Source organism: Podarcis erhardii, assembly GCF_964252035.2.
Source record: "Podarcis erhardii genome assembly, chromosome: 10".
NCBI lineage: Eukaryota > Metazoa > Chordata > Lepidosauria > Squamata > Lacertidae > Podarcis > Podarcis erhardii.
In genome coordinates, this window is record NC_138500.1 from 20,196,440 (window position 1) to 20,219,618 (window position 23,179).

At 45.4% G+C, this 23,179-nt stretch overlaps 1 protein-coding gene across 1 annotated transcript in view; it reads right to left on the reverse strand.

Moving 5' to 3' along the window:
- The window catches only part of TMTC1 (transmembrane O-mannosyltransferase targeting cadherins 1), a gene marked incomplete at its 5' end in the record, with an annotated part of 145,358 nt that extends 132,799 nt beyond the window's left edge, over positions 1-12,559 (reverse strand). Inside the window, 2 exons of the mRNA XM_081878877.1 lie at positions 919-1,096; positions 12,219-12,559. Of these exons, the coding sequence (XP_081735003.1) occupies positions 919-1,096; positions 12,219-12,559 (519 nt within the window). The remainder of the gene's footprint in view (positions 1-918; positions 1,097-12,218) is intronic.
- Positions 12,560-23,179: the final 10,620 nt, after the last annotated feature.

The window sequence follows — 23,179 nt, forward strand, 5'->3', positions numbered from 1 at the left end:
TAATTATACTAACCTTCTTTACAGGGAAGTTTTAGGGATTACAATGTAATATCTAAGTGCCCTGAACACTCTGGCAACAATACCCTAGTACATTAGTCTATGTAGAAATAAGTTCCATTGAGTTCATTGATACTTACTCCCAGGAAAGGAATGAAACCTTTAAAAAATCAGTATATAATATATATTAGGGGAGCAGGGCTTAATATTAGCTGTGACATGCTGTTGCCAGCTCGTTTTAGAAATCAGCGCTCCAGTCACTTATAAATGAATCACAATGATTAACTGATCAATGTTTTCAGCTCTTCCAATTTGTAATCATACGCACGATGCAATCTGTGGGCATGTTGCAACATTCATTATTCTCTCAAGACGTAATAAAACTTGGAGAGCTTGTTGAATGCTGGGTTACTTCTTTGTGTTAAGAGAGAGAATGCTAGAGGAAGAAATGGAAGCCAAACAATGTCTCAGCAGGACAGACATCTCAGAAGGATTTTTTTAAAAATATATATGTATTGTGCAACTGCTAAGCGTCTCATTATTCTTCAGCGAAAAACCCTTGGTATTCATTCCTAGCAATGCTGCGTTAGGCACTTAATCAGGATCATAATTCTAGCACAAAGGCATGTGTACTTACAACTAAGCAAACCTTCTCAGGACTAGGAATTATCATGGAGAGAGAGAAAATTAATTCTTCCCCTCCCTTGCCACACCAGTCCTTTTCTCTAAATACGGTGGTGCAATTCTCGCTCATCTTTTGACGCAAGCATGCCAGTTATCATTACTAAGCTGCTTTCTACTGAGTCAGCACAGCTCTTATCGTGGAAAAAGGGTAGATTTCCAATTACTGGGAGGTCTGTGCTTCCACAAAGCTGGATTACAAGCCCCTTGCCCCTTTAGCTGCTTCTCCTATATACATACGGCCTCAGTATGAATGGGGTGGACAGCGAAGAAGAGGGCTGTGACGAAAGCCAGGCGGCTGTCCTTGAAGACGGCTTTGTCACAAGTGTACATCAGCACAAGGGTCACCAGGCAGTGCAGGACTACATTCACGGTGTGGAAATAGAAGGGGTTCATCCCAGCCAGCAATATGTTCAGCCTGTTTTAAAAAAGAAAGAAAGCAAAACCAGAACAGTAATAAGATACCGAGCAGGAAACAGGAGTTTTGGAGAAGACAGAATATCAATTCACACATATTAAAGACGGCTTCAAATGAAGTCCACAGAAGTTACTGCCATATAAATATTTTACTGCCTGGTAGTCACACATACACCATGCCTCTGGGACAGGGCAGGAGCTATTTGCAAGCCTGGCTGCAGGTTGCACATGCTACATTGGTTTCTCATCCCCTTTGGTTTCTGCATAGATGGAAGTGGAAGGAAAGAGCTCATCAATGTACCAGTCCACTAGAGAATCCAGATCGCAGCAGGCAAGGCTTTGCAAAATTAGTCAGGAGATAGTGGTCACTGCTGGGTGGGGGCAGCGCAGGGTGGGGGGAGGCTGAGAGCAAGTACAAGAGCCTAGGGTTTAAGGGCTGGCAACTCACTCTCTCCATCCAGTTGCCAGAAAAGTTAAGACAAAAGTCAAAAAGCAGCTAGAATCATAGAATCATAGAGTTGGAAGAGACCACAAGGGCCATCGAGTCCAACCCCCTGCCAAGCAGGAAACACCATCAGAGCACTCCTGACATATGGTTGTCAAGCATCTGCTTAAAGACCTCCAAAGAAGGAGACTCCACCACACTCCTTGGCAGCAAGTTCCACTGTCGAACAGCTCTCACTGTCAGGAAGTTCCTCCTAAGTTATTTCCCCTTACTGGCTGCTTTGCAGATTTTTAAGAACCGCCATCTGATTTCCCCAAATCCTTATTCATTGGTTACCATTTCTATAGTAGCTGGGCTTCAGTACTGCTGCTGCCAGGGCAGCAAGCCAGTTGGTGTAACAATTAAACACAGGCTTCAAACAGAATTTTGTTTGTGATTAAAACAGGAGGGCAATTAAACAAAAGGGGGAGGGAGGAATCACGGCAGAATGAAAGCTAAGAGAGCTAGCAGAGGTTTAAAGTACTGGAAAAATAAAAAAAATCTCCAGCCAGCTCTGGAAAGACCCAAGGATGGTACCTGCTCTCAGGAGTAGTGATGGGATTTTCATCAGGAAAGGGGTTTTGCAATGCAGGACGACGTGTTCAAGGGCTGGCTTCCAACCGTTAACCATGATTAACAGAGAGGATGAGTCATGCCTGCCCTGCTCCAAAAAGGCATTGGTCTATCAATTAAAATATATCCATGAGGTGGGCTGAGGTAAGGCAATTCCAATAGTGTGATTACTAACAGCCTTGTACACAGAATGTATCAGGAATTCTAAGAAACCAGAAAATCAGTGCAATTTTGAAACCAGTGGTTAATATCAATGCTGTTTTGAGAGGTTCAGTCCGCCATCTTGATTCAAGATGGTGTCCAATGGTATCCAAGCATAGACTTGGTGTTATAGAGGTGGGGGCCTTTCCGCAAGCTGCTGAGATACAAGAGGCTCCATCTGTTACCAGCATTCCAGGGATGTTCACTTGATCTCTCACCCTGAGCCCCCACTTTAATAACTGTGTTGTTTTAATGAGATTATTGTCTTGTATATTGTACAATAACAATAATTTTTATTATATGGTCACAGATCCAATTTAAAAACTGCATGTTTTAATTATAGCAGATAATATTTCAAATGTTTTTATACCTATTTTGATAGGTATAAAAACAAAATAGGAACCTATTTTGGCATTACAGTGGTACTCCGGTTACAAACTTAATCTGTTCCAGAGGTCTGTTTGTAACCCAAAACCACTTGTAACATGAGGCGCGCTTTCACTAATGGCGCCTCCCACTGCTGCCGACACGCGACTTCCACTCGCATCCCAGGGCAAAGTTTGCAACAAGGGGCATCTACTTCCAGGTTAGCGGAGTTCGTAACCCGCAGCATTTGCAAGGAGGACGGTACGTAACACGAGGTTCCACTGTAAAGGATACATTTACTAATTAATTAATAATATATGTATAGTGTTATCCCCACGCTGCTACGGCTTCTCAGAATGGTAATAATGCTGGTCTTCTGATCAAGTGGTGGGAGTCTACAGTCCACCGTGTCCTAGTATGGCAACATTTCACATGCCTGCTAAGAATGAGAATCCACCCTGGGAGTTACTGCAATATAAGAGGGGTATAGCCACTGGGTTCACCTATCAATTCCAAAACCATTTTCCGATCGCACCTGTTGGGAAGGTTATTTTCTGCTATGCAGCACTGTATAGTAGGATTTCATCCCTGGTTAGATACACAACGCCAACATCAGTAAAGATGCAGGAAGAGGCAGAAGTCACCTAATCCTGCTCAGCAGGTAATTGCCAGTATATGGATCATTGACAATGACGGACTTTTTACTCCACAGCATTGTAGCACTTTCCTTAAACAGCAGTGGCATTTTGCTGCAAGAATTTCATTTGTGCTACTTGCCTCTACTGAAAACAGGAATCATTACAATATAATATGCAATGTGTGCGCGCACACATGCAAACACACACACACAGTTAATTTATGGCTGCGCACCTGCAGTCCTTAATTAAAAACTCTGAAATAACAATAAAGTTCCCTAGAACATCTGGTATTTGGGGGGGGGGAGTACGGCACTCCTATCGTTATGCTTGAGAATCTGTACCGGATAAAGGGACAGCTTCATGGTGCCCAGGAGACAGGGCCAATGCACCCCAAATATTTATACCCCATCTTTTCCCCTAATGGGACTCAAAGCGGCTTACACATAAAAATGAAAACAGACAAAAACAAAGGGAAAAAATCATTAAAAACAATTAAACGTCGTCAGAGGTAAAACTACCCATCTATCTATTAAAACCATCCAAATAAAAACAGCACGGCACCAGCCCTTTCATTAAAAGCAGTCATTTCCCAAAAGCCTGTTGGAACAAAAAAGTCTTCACCTGTTGGCAGAAGGACAAGGAGAAAGCCAGTCTAGCTTCCCCAGGGAGGGTGTTCCAAATGTCCATTAACCGCAGCTTGCTTACGTGCCTTTGGTTCTTCAAGAGCAACCCTGAGACTAAAGGAGGAGAAAGCGGACAGGTAGAGCTGCCCTCTGGACTAGTTGGAAGGAAGAAGCCAGATGTGCCCTGGTAGTGGGTAGGGTATGAATAGTGAGCCAATACCCCATTCACTCTAATGCGGAAACACCCACCAATTGTGATGTAGTGTTGGGCCTCCACAGAGTCTGCCATCAACTCCTTACAATGCAAATTGCCACACACACAAAAACCAGATGCACAAGACTAACATCTGCATATTTCCCTCTGCTACAGGGAATATTCTTGGGAAGTACGGGTGTCTATCTCTCATCCAGGTTTTGTGTGGGGTTTGTTTGTTTTGAATGGGGGGAGAATGTTTGTTTCAAGCATCCAGTACAGTATTTGGAGGCAAAATCTCAAGAGTCTCTGGGTTGATACAGGCACTTTGCTATAGCAGCTGAAATACACCCCCGTTTTCCATCCTCCATAACCACATGTCCATCTGGGATAGCTCAGTTGGTAGAGCATGAAGCTTTTCATCTCAGGGTCGTGAGTTCGAGCCCCACATTGTGCAAAAGATACCTGCATTGCAGGGGGGTTGGACTAGATGACCCTCATGGTCCCTTCCAACTCTACAATTCTATGATTCAATGTCCTCTTTCAAGGCTCCAAATATATGGTTAAACACCTAACTAGATGCAAAGATTAAAGACCTTCACTGTAAGAGATTTCTGCCTTTTGCTAGATCCCTTAAAATGAACTGTCTAATGCAGAGATGGGGAACCTGTGGTCCTCTAGATGTTGTGGGATTTCACTGCATGGCCAGTAGTCAGGGATGATGGCGGGGGGGGTGAACAGTTTTTCCATTCCTGTTCTAATACATCTCAGGTTCAAAAAGAGAGTGTTTGGAGGTTAAGTAAAAAACGAGAGAGACGTGTTTTGCAATCTTACAAAACCAAATTCTATCTACACTACATTTGTCAACAGTACTGAGAACGGGTAGGAAAGCCGAGCTGCTGCTTTGCTTGTAGAAACAAGTTTAAAAAAACAGGAAAAAAATAATCCCATCTATTAAGCTGCCTAATGGGCAAATTACACATTATCCCAATTATATTAATGCACAGTTCAAAGCTTATTACTCGAAACCATATGCAGCTGCTTCTCTTGGATATTCAACGGATGTAACTAATGTCTAGTTCCCATGTCCCAGATTGTTGATTCTTTTCTCAACGAGTTGGCAAAGTCTGCTTTTATGGAGAAAAGGTGCAAAATGATGGATAATGTGCAGCCTGGTAAAGATGCTTCTCTGGACGGCCTGCCAATGCAAAAGTAGAGGCTCCAAGTGGGAGGATACAGGAGGAAGCAACCCAAAATGGATTAAGACTATACACTGGCTGATTACGGGCGCTTCCAAACTGCCAGTGCTTTGCCAGAGGGATTCAAACTCATACCAAGACATTTAGGTTTGAGCAATTAAAAGGGATTAAAGTGCTCTGCTACCCACCCTAGCACAACAAATCCACTTTAAAAAAGAAACTGAGTCTTTGCGGTTAGGAAAGTGACGGGGAATTGCATTGAATAGTGTGTGCATAGAGTGTGTGAACCAATGATTAATAGGGAGACATATAAACACCCCAAAAGCTTTCAACACACCGTGACTCATCTCAAGAAAGCCATTCTTTCTTCCATGATCCCTCCCAGGCCTGAAATGTTCAGAAAGGGCCAAATACACACAATACTATTGCCATTTTTGTAATACACAAATGAAACTGGTCTTAAGGATAAATTATCCAAAGCATCTTTGCAGATACGGCTATTCTGAACAGAACAGCTTGTTCTCTCTCTCTCCCCCCCCCCCGAATGATTTATCTGTAATAGATTTAAAACATACAAACAAAAAACTTTTATGCTGTCTCCAGAACTTTATATGCTGGACATTTGTATAATTTGTATGACTTAGTAATAATCTTTTATGTCAATATAAAATTTGATACCTATTATGGAGATGGGGAAGTTGTTATGTAATGTATCTATTACGTATAAAAACCAATCTTCTTTTTCTAAAGGGCTCGTTGAAACAGACTATCATCAACCACTGAAAGAGATGATGAAAGTGTAAGCGACAGAAAGTCAACCAAATCCCCAAGCTCCTCCAACTTCGCCCCAATTCATTTACAATGCTACTGTGGCATTTGTGTGCTTCTTTTATTTTATTGATTGCAGACAAGGAACTTGGTGCAAATGCTGCATCATACTGCTAACCAGAACTATAGAGGTGTTCCTCTGACAGTACAGGGGCTTTCTCAAAGACAGAAAAAGGAAAACGGTCACAGGAACAAAAAGAAGTACACCATGTACTTAAAAAAAAAAAATCCTAACACATTTTTGGCAGGATTAAGAGGTCTGGAGGGATGCCAGAAATAGAGAATCAATCTGGTACATTTTTTAAAAAGAGAGAGAGAAACCAGCTACATAGTGCAAGGGGATTATTTATATTTCTCCTTGCACTGTGTACTGCAACCCAAATAATCAGACAATTCCCTAAACACAGAAAGAACCAAGGAAGCAGCAACAGAAAGTCCCAGTTCCCTCTTCGCTCTCACTCACTTATCTCCCTCTGCTCCTCAGTGTATCCTTGGAACGGCTGCCAACTACTGGAAAGTCCCTGCTACTGACTTCCATCGAATCCAAGATGCCAACCAAACCAAGGCAGAAGCTGGGCCGGTTTTCTCCAACCTGGTGACTCTCCAGGTGTTTTCGACTGCAACTCCCATCAGCCCCAGCCAGCATGGGGGCCAATGGGAGTTGTAGTCCAAAACACCAGGAGGGAGGGTATCAGGTTGCAAAAAAGAGTTAGGCGCTCCATGATTACATGCTGCTTACATCTAAGGTGCCCTTGCAGTACACAGCGTCCCACTGCCGTGCACCAGCACACCTCTGGCAGATCGCACAGCCACATCTAGCAGTCACGCAGGTACAACTGCACAGCTCAAGACCTTGTGCAATGCATACGGGTAGAGATCTGGAATGGGAGGGGTGAGGGACCCTCTCACTGCATCGGTCAACACTGTGCTAGAACATGTATTAGCCTAAAACACCATACTCCAAACCCAGTACTATGGGAACAACAGCATAGAGCTGGGGAACGGAAGCTGGTGCCCTCAAGATGTTCCTGACTACAATTCCCATAATTATTGACCATTCATCATACTGGCTGAGGCTGATGGGAGCTGTTGTCCAGAATATCTGGAGGGCACCCGGTTGCCAATGTTTGACGCAGACGCTCCACAATTGCACCCAAGCCAACAGCATGACAAAACTATTCAATATGAGATAGCCTAAGAACAAGAATAACCTATGGAAAAACACTGAGGATCCAAGAAGGGTCAAGTTTCACTCACAAATCACATGTTCCCCACCAGTACAAGTGTAGGAACGAACTGGACAGGTTAGAGAGGAGGATCACAACTAGACCCTTGTTTTTCATAAAAGGCCACACCCATTTCTGGAGCAGATGATGGCACAGCCCCAGACCGCACAAGCGCCAATTCAAAGCATAGGAGCAAATAATCACCAGTATATCAAAGGCAAAACACAGTGAGCCATCATAGAGCAGCTTTGCCCAACCTTGTGCCTTCCAGGTGTTTTGGGCTCAGTCCCAGACAGCACAGCCAGTGGTCAAGGATGATGGGAGTTACAATCCAACATCATCTGGAGGTCATCTGGCTGGAGAACTTTGTAGGGGCCCCATACAGCCAAGCACAACTCATCGCAAATACAATGAATACGAGAGAGAGAGCACTAAGCACTCGATCCATAGACACAGATTGCTGAAGACTCCTGTATCAACCATTACCGAATCACAAAGCAAGCAGATGAGCCAAGCAATAGAAAAGGGAGTCACATTTATTTACTTACCACAGTTGTATGTCACCCATATTTATTTACTACATTTGTATACCACCCACATAGCTAAGATTTCTAGGGTGTTTACAGAGACATTAAAAATGGAAAAGGCAATCCAATCGACAACAAAAATACTTAGACCTGCTATGAAATAAATCTCAGCCGCAAAACCCATCTAAAAGCAGCATAACACGCAGCCAAAACAATTTAAACCCAGCAGAAATCTTAGTAAGGTGGGATAGATGTACCCACTGCGATGAAAAGGCATTCACCTGGTGCAGAGAAGGGCAGGAAAGCCTCGCTGGGGAAGGCGTTCTAGAAGTGGGGTGCCATCACATAAAAGGCCCTCTCCCTACTAACCACTCATCTAACGTCACTAGATAAAAGGGCTTCTGATGACAATCTCAAGATTCAAGCAAGTTTAGGATCCTTTGAGTAACCTGGGCCCAAGCAACATGAAAAAGGAGAAAGTATGGGACCTCTGATCATAGAACTGTAGAGTTGGAAGGGACACCAAGAGCCATCTAGTCCAACCCCTGCAATCATTTGTCCAACATGGGACCGGAACCCACAACCCTGAAATCGATTCTCATTCTCTACCAACTGAGCTATACCTAGATATCAGCTATCCCTGATATTCTCTCTTCTAAAAGGCAAACTATGTATCTGGAAAGGGGAACTGCATGGGAGACAGACCAGGTGAGCACACAGCCGGTGAGAGAAAGAGAAAAGGAGCACAGGCTAAACTTGGTTGTAGATCAGGGATGGGGAGCCTGTGGCCCTCTCCAATCAGCCTCAACCAGCATGGCAAATCATCAGTGATGATGGGACTTGTGGCCCACCAACATCTGGAGAACCACAGGGATAGAGTCACAAGGCTGTGCTGGTTGCCAGGAGGGAAAGACCATTCACGTCTCCTTCATCCATAATCCAGTAGGTTCTACCAATTAACTTCCACCCTGCCAAGACTTTCTAATAGCATGCAAGCACCCATCTTGTGCTCCCAGGAGTGAAGCAGGTCTTCTGACAAGCATCAAGGAGACAGCAAAGCAGAGCTATTGCCGCTGCACTGAACAACTGAGCAGTTGGAAGACGCCATGTGATGCTGTCACCCACTGTATTCAACAAAAGCCTTAAGTGATGCAGCTGTGTCACTCTCCCTAGGGCAATGCGGAATGCAAGATGCAGAAAGCCCAGAACGCATTTGTGAGCAACTTAAACAGCAAGACAGAATTCCAATGGAAAAGAAAAACCAGCCCTGGGACACCCACCTCAATAACCAACCCAAAGCAGGCTTTATTAAATTTTAAAATTTAATAAGCCACCCTTCCAGAGCACAACTCTTCCCCAGAATGACATACAATGAAGTTAACACTTCCAGGGTGGGAAGCCAGATGCTGAAGCCCCTCCTTCTCCCCATATGCCTCATGGCCCATGCAGCACACTCAGCAGCTAAGAAGGGAAGGGCTGCAGCTCTAGAGCACCTGCTTTGCCTGCAGAAGGTCCCAGGATCAATCCTCAGCTTCTCCATGTGAGGCTAGGAAGGTCTCTTGTCTGAAGCTCTGGAGAACCATTGCCAGTCAGTGGACCAGTGGTACAACTCAGTATAAGGCAAGTTTCCTATGCAGGAATCCGAATCAAGTGCCAATTGTGTCCACGAAGAGGAAGAGGAAGAGGAAGCTGCTGTATAACAAGTCAAGCTGGAAGTAGCAAGGCATAAATCTAGAAGCTTCAGCATGCAAACCCAATGCTGTCCTACAGAGCTGGTGTCTCTTTCCCATTGTCCTTCCCAAACTAGGCTACATAGCCAGAAGCGTCGAACAAAAAAAGTGTGATCCAGCAACCAGGGCATGACCCCAACCTAGTCCACAGCAGGCTACAAAGATACCACTGGCCAGGCTGAATGAGACTGATGGGAGTTGGCATCCAACAACATCTGGGGAGCAGGAGCGGAGGTCCTCCCTTCCTGCTGTAAGGACACTAGAGCTCCCGGTGCAGGTGGAAGGAGGAATCCTCAGCATCAGTTTTTAAAAAGTAACAGGTAAACCTCTGCCTTTGACCCTAGAGCAGGCCCTTGAGGCCTTTTTTGGTAGCCCTCAGCAACATCTGACACCCCCTCAGCCCTTACACTGCCTTCCCAAAGTTGGGTAGGTGAGGCACTGGGCTTTTAGAAGGAGGCGTGAGGGTTCTGACAGGGTCCTAGAGTTGCCCTGTCTCCTTCCCAAGGCCCAGTTAGGGCTTTCATAGCTTTGGAATGGAGGTGGAAGGGCTGGGATGTGTGTCAAATTTTGGCCTCGCTCCCCCCCACCCCACCCAACATGCAACAAGGCAGTGTGCAGCCTACAGGTTCCGTGTCAAAGCATTCATGCAGCCTACTTGGTATGAAAAGTCGGACTGCCCAGCCCTAGAGAGTCACTGCCAGCCAAGGTAGACAATACGGGGCTAGACCAATACGCAGACCTAACCTGGTATAAGGCAGTTTTCTGTCTCTCAAAGGCTACCTAGAGTCTAAACTTACCGCTCACCAAAATAATTTGCAAGTGCAGTCAAGGATGGAGGCAGCAGGCAAAAATGAAAGTTAAAAGAGTGCTAATAATCCTATGTGCGACTTGCACTGATGAATTATTCACTTATGTATTCAAATATGTATAGGCCATTTGTTGTAGTTTATGCATCTAAATGTTGTTGTTTTTTACATTAATAAATATGGAAAAACAGTCTGATCTAGCTTATGTCAGATTCCAGTTAACATCCCACCTTTTGACTGTGGCTCAGTGGCAGAACACTTGCTTTGTATGCAAGTTCAATCCCTGGGATCTCCAGGTAGAACTGGGAAGTGCTGCCAGTCAGTGTAGACAATATTGAGCTCGATGGACCAATGATCTCACATGGTATAAGGGCAGCTTCCTATGTTCCTTACAGACCAAGCATCAACCACAGGGAGGTACTACAGCTGAAGAAAAGAGACTCAGAGGCCAAGACGAAAGAAAGGCAAATCAGTTAGCTTGAGACGTTTTTCATCCCAGGCATACAGCCATATAGATCAATGGAAAGGGGGGGAGCACTACGGCTGCATAAACCTCTGGCATTAAACTCCAGAGGGGGCACCACCCCAAAGGAAAAAAGCCTGGGGGTAAAAGCAGGAAAAGCATCAGCATATATACAACCAGTTAGGAAACCCTTCTTGGCTCAGGAGTGAGGCTGGAATTTGTAGCTTTGCACAGCTAAAGTTCACCCAGCAACCAAGAAAGCATCTTATCCCCACAGGGAAAGGCTGAACTGTGTTCCAGTGGAAGCAAAGAGAACCAAAGAACTGGCTCAGAAGGAATACCAGCCACAGGGATGTTTCCAATACTAATCCTACTCAGAGTAGGCCTATTTGTGCTCCTGGAAAGGGCCAACTTGGATTCATCATTTTCAGTGAATCTGCTCTGCGTAGGGCTAGCACTGGATACAAACCCTGGCCAGCACCACAGGAAATGCTTGGAAAGGCAGAGCACAATCAACTTTCCAGCAGACTTTATGGCCCAGGATTCAGCTAGGAAAGTTGCCAGGACTAGCCGTGGGAATGACTGCTGCGCCAGGGGGCAAAGACTGTGCTCAAATGAGCCTGGGGAAAGGAAGAACTCGAAGAGGTGAATCACAGAATCAAGACAACCGCAGAGATGGAAAGGACCCAGAGGGTCACCTGGTCCAACCAGAGGTGGTAAGATGGGCACAGGAACATTTACCACCTGAGCAAAAAACTACATGCACACACAGCATCCCTGTGGTTCTTTGCTCTATCCCAAAACAGAAGAGAGAATTCATCAGTGTTCTTCAACTCCCCTCCCTCCCTATATTCTCACCCACTGTCAACATTTCTTAAATCTAAGTTCCTCAGGGAAGGGACTCATTTCCCCCCTGCCGGTAAAGTCCATTCAGCATTGCTTGCCCTGGGATGTAAGAGTAAGAGTTAAGCAGCAGTATCCTTTCCCCTACGGAGTTAGGACTGCCCCACCCGACTTTCAAAACTAGCTTCCTCTACTCCAGGCATGTGCAGAGCGCTTTCACTTCTCCCCAACTGCCTCCCACAGTCTGGGGCGCAATGGAACTCCTGAGACGTAGACAGGGCTGGTTCTGGCGAGAAGCGCGCCCGCTCCCCTGGGCATGTGCAGAGTGCTTTTGCATCCGCCGGGAGGCCAGGTCGGCGGCTCCCGTCTCCTGGGCGCTGCGCGCTTTTATGGAAGAAGGGCTCCCGCTCGGCGCCCACTTACTTGAAGGTGAGGACGCAGAGCGGGCGGTAGGACTTGTGGCTGGTGTTCTCGGCCATGCCCTTGCCCCAGAAGTCGTTCCCGAAGGCGGCCGCCACGGGGGCCGCCGCCCGCGCGTCGGGGTTGTTGACGATCGCCCACACGTCGTCGTGCACGAACTCGCCGCGCAGGGAGTTCAGGTAGCAGAGAGCCGCCAGCAGCGCCGCGCCCGCCCCGGCTCCCCAGCGCCCGGCCCGGGCAGCCCGGCGCGGAGGCGGCTGCGGCTGGCGCAGAGGCGCGCGTGACTCCCTGCTGCTCCGGCCGCCGCCGCCGCCGCCTCCCGCCGCCGCCGCCGCCGCCCCCATCCCGCGGCCGGGCTAGCTGCCTTCTTCCTGCGCGACGTCGGCGGCGTCGAGGCATCCCCGGCTCCGCGCCTCCTCGCCTTCCCTCCACGCCGGCATGGCGCCAGAGGAGAGCAGCCGCCAGCCGGAGCTGCTTCGCAGGCTGCCCGCTCGCGTTCTGCCGCTGCTCCGCCGGCCCAGCTGCAAATAAACAGCCGCCGCCTCCCCTCGCCATCCCTCCCTCCCTCCCTCCCTCCCCCGCAGCACGCATGCTCCCTCCAGCCGGGGAGGCTTCCCTCCCCCGCCCGCCCAGAAGCTGGGCTCTCCTGGTGGGGTGGAAGGGGCGGGGAACAATCCTCTCCCTCCCGTGCATAGGTGCAGGCTCCCCGGGGGGGCCGAGCACCCGCAAAATTCCCCGTCAAGGGACCGGGCACCCACAAATCTCGCCGCCAGGGCCATGCACGCTGCAGGGCACCCACATCCCCGGGCACCCACGGTTGCCGTGCTAAGCTGGCACTTTGGCTCCCGTGCGCCCTGTATGGCCACATGCCCCCCCTCCCGCTCAAGCCCAGGGTTTGCGGCGCGCTCCCCGCCCCAATTTCTTTCCATCAAGCGTTCCTTCGCCGGTGATTGAGCTCAAACAGGGCAATGCAAGCAATAATAATAATGAAATCTGCATTAGTTTGTAAGTAATTGTTTTCTCAAGGAAATGAATGGGATGTTCCAGGATGCTGATTCCCAAATGTCAGCTTTTCTTGTTGACTTTTGGTTTCCCCCTCCCCCCTCTAATGAAAGGGATGACAGTGCACTCTCAAAGAACATCCGAAGAGTTCTGCTAGGTTGGGCCAGTCGCCTAACTGGTCCAGCATCCTCCTCTCGCAGCTGCCAACCAGATGCCGCTGGGAAGGAGGCAAGCAGGACCTCAGGGCAACAGCACTCGCCCCTCCTGCAGCTAGGATTCAGAAGCATAGTGCTTCCCACAGCGGAGCTAGAGCAAGCATATGCAAACTTGGCCCTCCAGATGTTTTGAGACTACAACTCCCATCATCCCTGACTTCTGGTCCTGTTGGCTAGGGATGATGGGAGTTGTAGTCCCAAAACATATGGCGGGCCGAGTTTGCCTATGCCTGAGCATAGCCATCAGGGCTAATAGCCATGGATAGCCTTATCCTCCACAAATTTATGTCATCCTCTTTTAAAGCCATCCAAAGATGGCTTTCTTTTTTGTTGTTTCTTGTGGGGGTGAATTCCATAAATTACACCCTGTCCGTAATTTCGGGCTGCCCTGATTCTTCCAACATTCAGCTTAATTCCCTGTTCATTCTGCTTACGGTCAAAATGGCTCCGTTGACTTTTTGGAGAATTATAGAATTATAGAGTTGGAAGGGACCCCAAGGGTCATCTAGTCCAGCCCCCCTCTTAGGGGCCCAAAAGTACTAGAGGGTTGTGCTCTAGCTGAACCATAAAGAAGGCTGATCGCCAAAGAATTGATGCTTTTGAATTATGGTGCTAGAGGAGACACTTGAGGGTCCCATGGACTGCAAGAAGATCAAACCTATCCATTCTTAAGGAAATCAGCCCTGAGTGCTCACTGGAAGGACAGATCCTGAAGCTGAGGCTTTAATACTTTGGCCACCTCATGAGAAGAGAAGACTCCCTGGAAAAGACCCTGATGCTGGGAAAGATTGAGGGCACAAGAAGAAGGGGATGACAGAGGACGAGATGGTTGGACAGTGTTCTTGAAGCTACCAGCATGAGTTTGACCAAACTGCAGGAGATAGTGGAAGACAGGAGTGCCTGGTGTGCTCTTTTCCATGGGGTCACGAAGAGTCAGACATGACTAAACAAAAAAAAGGGACTGCCACAGCCATACTGACAGGCAAATATAGGAAGCTGCCTTATACTGAGTCAGACCATTGGTCCATCTAGCCCAGTTTTTCCTACACTGAACGGCAGCAGCTTTGCAGGATTTCCAACTGGGGACTTCCCTAGTCAAACCTGGAGATGTCGCAGACCAAGGCAAGGCAGATGCTCTACCACTGAGCTTTCACCCTTCCCCTAATAATAGTCCAAAGTTTCTAAACATCACCAGGTTAGGGAAGGTGGTGTAGATTGATGGCAGCAGCTCTCCAGGGCCATGGGCAGAAAGCTCTTTCCTATCAGCTGCTATCCTGATCCTTTTACATGTCCAGCATGTGCTTTTACCATAGAACCACAATCGTGCTCCAAAGGGGCTTATGTACTGCCAGAAAACCAAATCTGGAGAACACAATTCCTGACAAAGCACAAAATACAAATAAATGAATGAAGTTGAGGTCTAGATAACCATAATATTGCTCTGTAAAGTATGTATGCAAGAATTTAAACCTATATCAAAGCACAATCTATGGCTGATAGCCAATAGGATATGCAATAATAGCTGAGTTAATCTCGTGTGGGCTTATGCCATTTCTATGCAAACACAGTGTGTTATCTCACATGAACAAAAGCATTGTTGGTCCAAAGTCCTGAAACACATCGATTCCAAAAGTTGCATGCCAAGTGGCTTGCCAGTGTGGTGTAGTGACTAGGGCCTGGGAGACCTGGGTTCAAATCCCTGCTTGGTCATGAAACTCACTGGGTGACCTTGGGCCAGTCACTGCCTCTCAGCCTATCCTACCTCACAGGGTCATTGCGGGAATTAAATGAAGAAGGGGAGAACCATGTACAGCACCTTGCGCTCCTTGGAAGGAAAGGAGGCATAGAAACACGATAAGTAAATAAACCCATTTTGACTCTGAAGAGTGTTGTTTAGAGAGTGCTGTTTAGAGAGATTATTCAGTTTATGTACACAGAATCCATTTGGGAATGTAGTTTCTCATACAGTATGTTCACAGAGGCATACCCCTATGCACCTAAAAAAGAATAAAAGACTGGAAGAGAAAGGAATAACACAAATGCTTCTTTTTAAAAAGTTTTTGAAGAGTGCGAGAGAACTTCAATTGCAGCTCTTATAAATTGGCATATATAGAGATTGCTGTAAAGAAAAACCTAGGAAGAAGGGGGTGGTGGAAGATAGGTATTAAAGAGTTTTCTTAGAAAAGGTGAGCACTGCGACATGATGCATATCAAGAGGTAAAGAATTATAAATGGAAGGATAGGTGAAAGAGAACCTGCACAGAAGCAAAAGAGAATGAACTTCAAAACAAGGAGAGGACAGGATTGAAAAACAGTGGGGAGGGCAGTAGTATGAGGTTATTTCAGAGGCAGAAGATGTCTGCAACAAAGGATAGAACAGGTAACCACTGTCAAGAGAATCAAAACAGGAAGAAGATTAAGTACTAATGCACACAACATGCTGTTTTTCATAAGGTTAAGCAATGGAAAATCTGGATTTTATCTTGGAAGATGCTTCACACAGTAATTTCAGTGTGATGATAGAATCTGAGCCAGTCATCCTGGGTAGCTTGTCACATGTCCAGAGGCTGTAAAATACATTGTTTTCAATCTAATTATGAGGTCCCTGGTGTTAGGAGCTAAGGTTTTTACCTATGGAAATACAAAATTCTGGTAACTGACAGGTGCAGGGGTGAATTCACTGACTTCTGGATGAGCCCAGCACAGAAATGGTCTATTCACCTAATGTTTACTTTCGGTGTCAATTTTATTTACATCCTATGTTTCCATATAGGCCCGTGGTGGTTTACATCAAAGTGACAAAAATAGTGCCAAAATCATAAAGCAATTAGCCTATGACATCTCAGTAGCTAACACAAATTCATAAATAAGACAAGATGGAAATATTAAAATATTAGTGAACAACAACCCACTCAACTATTCATCAAAGCATGTAATTCATAGTTACCAGATCATAACATTTCAAACTAACTTGAAAGCATAAACAAACAAATCTTTTATCGGGCCAAGAAATGCCCAATCAAGTTGTACAAAGTATACAAATTAAAAAATACAAATAGTATTTATTTGTGTGGCCAAAGTCATTTTAAAAAAACAACAGTACTTGTCAGGTGGTATTTAACTCATTTAGGAGACCTGGTTTTGTGCTAACCTGGCCATTGTTCCATCTAGCCTAATAGTGTACTGTACTGTACTGTACTGTACTGTACACCAATTGATAGAGACTCTCCAGGGTTGCGGGGGGGGGGATGGGGACCTTGGAGCAGATTTAGAAAAGGAACAGTTGGAAAGGAAGTCCCTTTGTGCAGGGAAAATTGTACCTGTACTAATAGTGGGTCAACATTCTACAGCTAGATGTGATTTTTTTGGGATGATTACATGCATAACCTTAAGGTTGTCATATTTCAAAAAGTGAAAATCTGGATACAAAAGCTCTTTTTTGCCATATGTCCAGATTTTCCAGGCTGTTTGGACGATTTCCACCCAGGCACTGATTCCGGCTGCAGTTTTCCAGGTATGTCCAGGAAATTCTGGATGTATGGCAACCCTATATAACCTTGTATTCTGCAGTATTATATTTAGAAAAATAGTTAAACCAAAATCACTTGTGCCTTTTTCTTCTTCTAGTGAGGACATGTAGTGAACCATTCAGACCACCACAATATCAGTCATGAGATCAATTTTTCAGCTTCGAATCCACACCATGTGATGACATGAGCTAGTCTTTGCTTCCAAAACAGGAACCCAGGAACACTGAATCAGACTACTAGCCCATCTAGCACAGTACTGCCTGCACTGACTATCAGCAGCTCTCCAGGGTTTCAGACAGAGTCTTTCCCAATCCTATCTGGAGATGCCAAGGATTGAACCTGCGACCTTCTGCATGTAAATCATCTGCTCTATTGCTGAGCTACAAGCCCTTGCTCAAATGAATGTGATTAGTGCAAAGCTTTAATTCCAAGTCAGATTTGCACCAGAAATCTGTAGAATCTGTAGAAATCAACATTCCCCTGAGCACTAAGCTTGTTCAGCCATATTCAAGTGTCTCACTTTCAAAAACCAACTCAGTAAACATGTGTCTGTCCTTTGTTGTATTTCTATGACCCCGGTTTTTTTTACACAATTCTGGGCAAAAATGCTTTCACCGTATCAACCAATGATGTGTTGCTAGCATTATGGAGACAGGTCAGGATTTCCACAGCAACACCGGCTGGCAAAGAAACCTGATTCAGTTCACATATGGACCTACTTAAGCTTTCATTCCTTTAAAATATAATGTGTCTAGTATTTAAATAAAGTTTATAGAACTTGACTTGGGAGTGGAAAGTGGGTGGGAAGGAGGCAAAGTGGGAAATATGCCGGAGGCTGGTCCGTCAGGATTTCATCTTATAATCGGTTCATTTGGAAACACCTGGTAAATGAGGCAATCAAATTTGGCCTCAAAGCAACCCCCACCAAAAAAAGCAAGCAATAAGAATAATAAAATCCAGTCAGCAGAGTCAACAAAAAGAAAGAAAAACAACAGCCCTGGGGCATTTATGATCATGACAATTATATTTAAATTTTATACCTTGCCCTGGCTTAGAGGAGTTTACAGCTTTGGAAGGAATGCGAAAGCATACTTAAAGTGTGTCTGTGTTGCTCATTATAAAAATACAAGTTAGTATGAAAAATTGTGCATCAGCACTTCGGATATGATGAAATATACACAAAACACATAAGATAAATATGCTTATGCCTGGTTTATCCTCCAGGGACTTGGTGTCTGTTGCTAAGGGCTACAGAATGTGACAAAGTGTAGCAGGTATTGGGAGCTGGCTTTTATATACAGCAGAGGTGGGGAACCAAAGGCCCAAGAGCCAAAAATGGCCTTCAGAAAACTCCTTAGGCCACACCCCCTTGCTGGCCCCACTTTGCACTGAGGGTTTTAGCCTCTTGCTTGTATGGATGGAGGGTAGAGAAGTATACAAATGAATGTAGAAACCAGCCTACTGCACCTCACTTTCATTGCATTGCCTCTGGTCCTGCTCACCACTGGCAAGTGACCCCCAGAAAGTTTCATGGAAGGAAATGGAGTCCTTGGACTGGAAAACATTTCCCACCACTCATACACAGGAACACTGGCTGAAGCTGCCCATTTCAGTGCTGGAGGGATGCATATAGACCTTAACCCTCTCCATGCGTTCAAAATGCATTCTGCACAAAAGTGATCTGTATATATGTTTAAAGGCTTGGGGAAGGCCCCCACCTGGCATCACCTGCAGCCTCAGCATGTTGCGATAAGATCTGAAAGGGGGATTTAGTTATCCTCGTGGAGGTGTGATGGCTTTGAATGATATCCAAGGCTCAGAGACAGAGGAGGATCAGTCAAGGGCTGATTCACCACCACCTGGAGAACAGAACCAGTTTCCTGATACTGAATTTAAGTGGACGACTATGAATCTTAGGTTCTTGCTTCCATGATGGCTGTGTACTACCTCAAATGCCAGACTCAATACCAGCTGCTGGGGTGAGTGCTGATGTTCTCATGCCATTCTTTCAGGCTTTCCCAGCAGCATATGTTTGACCACTGGGAAGGCAAGGTGGGTCTTTGGCTTGATCCAGCACAGCTGCTCTTATTTTCTTAACATGTGGCCTAAGCCCTGATCTTCACAGAGCTATCACCGCCCCCTCCTCAGCTGAGCTCAGTTCATCGAAGAGTCAACCCTCTCCTATTCCACAATGCCAGTCCAACAGTGCATGGGCGGAAGCCATGGGGAAGAGGAGAAATGCTCAGCTTCAAACGAGGCTTTAAGAAGCCACACACCTCAGGCAGGGGTGGTGGTGCCTTGTGAACTTCCATCTTTCTCTGGAGCAAGTTGCGCACATGGAGCTATCCAAGGTGCTGAGACTTTGGCTTCCCTGCTCTTTGGGTTCCCACTGAGGTCAAGAGCTCCAGTTGCCCAGGGCTCCTGAATTAATGGAGGAAGGTCTGTGAGTGTGGCCATGAGTTGCGGTCAGGCATTCTCTCAGTGGGTGGAGGTTGAAGGGTGGTGCCAGGTGACTGAGCAAGTGCAGTGCTGGATGTGGCCGGTGACCCAGACCTGCTACCCTCTAATTGCACAGAGCCTCTTTATGTGGAATAATGTAAATCTTCCAATGCAAAATGAGATAAGGCAGCCCATTCCCACCACAGTCGTGTTGCCTCTCCATCTCCCTGTTGCTGTATGGCACATCCAAAGCACAGCAGTTTACAGCAGGTTCAGGAGAGAGGTGAATTACAGTGATGGGGAAAGACTATGCTGCAAAAGTCATTTCTGCTTTGTCTCCTGAAACACTGGGTGATTTAAAGGCATATAAATGCTCCCCAGTTTTTCAGATATGCCCAGTAAGCTTTTCTTACTCAACCATTTTTTAATTTTAAAAAATGCAAGATGCAATTTTTTAAAGTTGATGCTAACGCTCCTACTGAAATCAAGGGGAAGTTACAGTGCAATCCTATGCCTTAAAAGTCCTTAGCAGTGGCTGGATTGGGTCCAGATTGTTGGGAGTGTTAGAATGCATCTCAGCAAGACTTGTGGGTTTGCATGGGAAAGGGTAGAAAAAGAGAGGAACCCCCAAACTTCCTAGACTGTCCTTTAACCTGTGCTGACTTTCCCTGATACTCTCAGGGCTGCTGACCCCACTCCTCCCTTACCTTAGGAGAGGAGACATCTTTGTGTGTGTCTCCTGCTGATGACAAAGATCAAGCATTGTTCTTTGCATCTCCACCCTAGTTAGACAGAACTAGGATCTTTCCTATGAGCGACATCTGCTAATTGCTGCAGATCAAACTGCCACTAAAGGAAGTGACGGGGGATTGGTGTGAAAGCTCACCATCTGAAGTACAATCTCCAAGCTGGCAGCTGCTAATCTTAAATCTCCAATTCCCTCTCCTTCAAAGGAAACGCAACCCGTAAAGCGAGAGTGACTAGCAGAGCCACTGCCAGTCAATGTAGACAATAACTGAACTAAGTGGATCAATTGTCTGACCCAGCATAAAGCAGAGGCTGGTGATGGGCAAATCTGTCCACTTTGGTTTCTGTCTGTTTCTCTCTTTTTCCCCATCTTAAATTCAATTCTCCACATTTCCACATCAGTTCTTTTTTTTTTTTAAGTCCTCATGAAACTTCATCAGCACTTTAGTGCAAATTTCTCCCACATTTGTATGCATTCCCCCCCACAATATACCCATCTATTCAAAGTAATTCCCCCATATATAATGCATCTTCGTACGCTATCTACATCAATATACTCATTTTCATGCACATTTTGTTTCAGTATATACATGTACATGTTACGTGACTGGAGAACTGTATTGTAATATTCAAGAAGTGTGAATTTAAAAGGATGGCTGTGTTTCCTTTCGCACAGAAACCATGGGTTAGGGAGGGGTTTGCCTCTACTGTGAACGGAATCAATTTTTTTTTTCTCCATTCCTTTATAAGGCCCAGAAGACAAATAGAAAATGGAAGTTGAAACCAGGCTGAAATGTTAGAGTGAAGAGGTGAATAGTGCAATCCTACACAGGTCTCCTCAGATGTAAGCTCCACTGATCCCCCAGGTAACCCTGTATAGGACTACAACCTTCAAAATGTCTTGTTATCCTATGCTATTTTTTAAAAAAACTCTGAGATTGCTTTCTGTTGAAGCAAATAAATAATAAAACATGCTTAAAAGAGAAAGTGGAAGGGCTGGACTGAACTATTGATTGATTGCATTTATATCCCCCCTACCCCCCCCTCAAAGAGATCAAGGTGGCAAACATGGTTTTTTCCTCCTCATTTAATCCCCACAACAACGCAGGTTAGGCTGAGAGGCAGTGACTAGCCCAAGGCCGCCCAATGAGCTTCATGGCCAAGCAGGGATTTGAGCCCTTGTCTCCCAGGTCCTAGTCCGATACTCTAACCACTATACCACACTGGCTTTATAGGAACAACTGGGCTAAAAGATGCTGCTCTGACTTTCTCCACCAAGCAGCAAGAGACACAAGGCAATTCAATATTTTAAAAATTGTCATCCTCCTAAAGCACAAAAGACAGGGAAAGCCTCTTTCTGCTGACGCTCACCTTACCCCTCCAATGTATAGATTTTACTGAAAAAAATCCTTTAACGGCAAAGAAGAGGCATTTATCACTGGAAACTGATGGTATTACAGGCGCATTTGCCCACCACGTTACGTTTTAATTCTTAGGCCACCCACTTCCCAAACCATGCTAATATTTCTTGTACATAAATGCCAGCTGGAGAAAAGTAGTGGTTTAGGAGGCAAGGCTGTTGAATGCAGAGATCAGCAGACAGAGATACGCATGTCTGGCCTGGCAAGGCCTTAAAAACAGAGATGAACACACATTAACTCATTTGAAATTGTTGCCTGCAGAGAAACAACAACAACAAAAGATTCATGACAGCTTTGGGCCATTTTATTTTTATTTTTCTATACACCTGCTTCACCTCTTAACACCTGCTTGAAAGACTGTGTGTGTGTGTGTGTGTGTGTGTGTGTGTGTGTGTGTGTGTGTTTTAACCTAATAAATGATTAGTACAGCTGCTATTGGATTAGCCAGAGGGAATTCCCATTTCAGCTTGGTTTGAAAACAAAGCTGCTGCCCATTCAGCTATGAGAGCTCTACCCTACCTTACATCTTTGGGAGAGCAATGAGTTTGACTGAATTAACAGCAGTCACATCTAGGGAGGGGCTTGAGGAATTTAATCTTTGCACATTCAGATGTGAACTGACTTGATCTACACCTTCCGGACTAATGCACAGATCGGGACATCACTAGCTATTGGCTTTTGCAGTTCTCCAAATGCTGGGACACAGCCCTTGGCTACAGAAACTTATCCAAATATGCTTTAGAATGCATATTCTGAGAGATAACGTGTTTAAAAATATATATTTAAATGCAAATTTTATTGAGGATTAAATAATAAAAAACACCACCATCACTGGTTATTGTGGAAATGGGATGAAATAAACTTAGAAGTTCGCACTTGTGAAGGAGACTGGAAAAAGACTGATTCATCCAGCCCTAGTTTCATCCACCCAAAAAAAGGCCTTAAAAATAGATTCATTGCTTTTTAAAAAAGGAAGGATTAGCCAGAAATTGTATGGCTTTATGCTCCTTTATTATTAGCAGTAGTACTGGCATTATTTAAACTTTTTAGTTGCTTGTTTCCTAAATGGTATCCAATCGATTTACATTTAAAAACATAAACACATTGTATTATACTGAGGAAAGAAAAATGTGTATAAAACATTGCTTTTCATATAACAAAAAAAACAAACAAACCCAGTCCTTCCTTCACAGGCGCAGGAAGCTTTGGCAGCACTCTAACAATAAAACAGAATCAGCTGAGTCCATCCTAGGCCTGGAGGGAAAGGTAAATCTCTAGCTGGTGCCAAAAAGATGTCAGTGAAGGTCCCAAGCGGACCTTACTGAGGAGAGCATTTCACAGATGAGGAGTCACCACTGAGAAGGCCCTCTTTGTTAATTTTGTGCTATATCTCTGCATCAGATTGGAGAGGAGTGTTAGCTTACTCCCAGTGTGCTAATGCTGCCAGTTTGCTTGTCCACAGAATTGGCTGCCTTTTGCATCTCTGTGAGAATTCATGCTCACAACTTACTTTTTTAAAATGCAGAGACACATCTAGATCACTGACTCATACAGAAATACAGGGATGTATACAGAAATACAGTCTCCTCTCAGACTGAGTCACTCTTAAC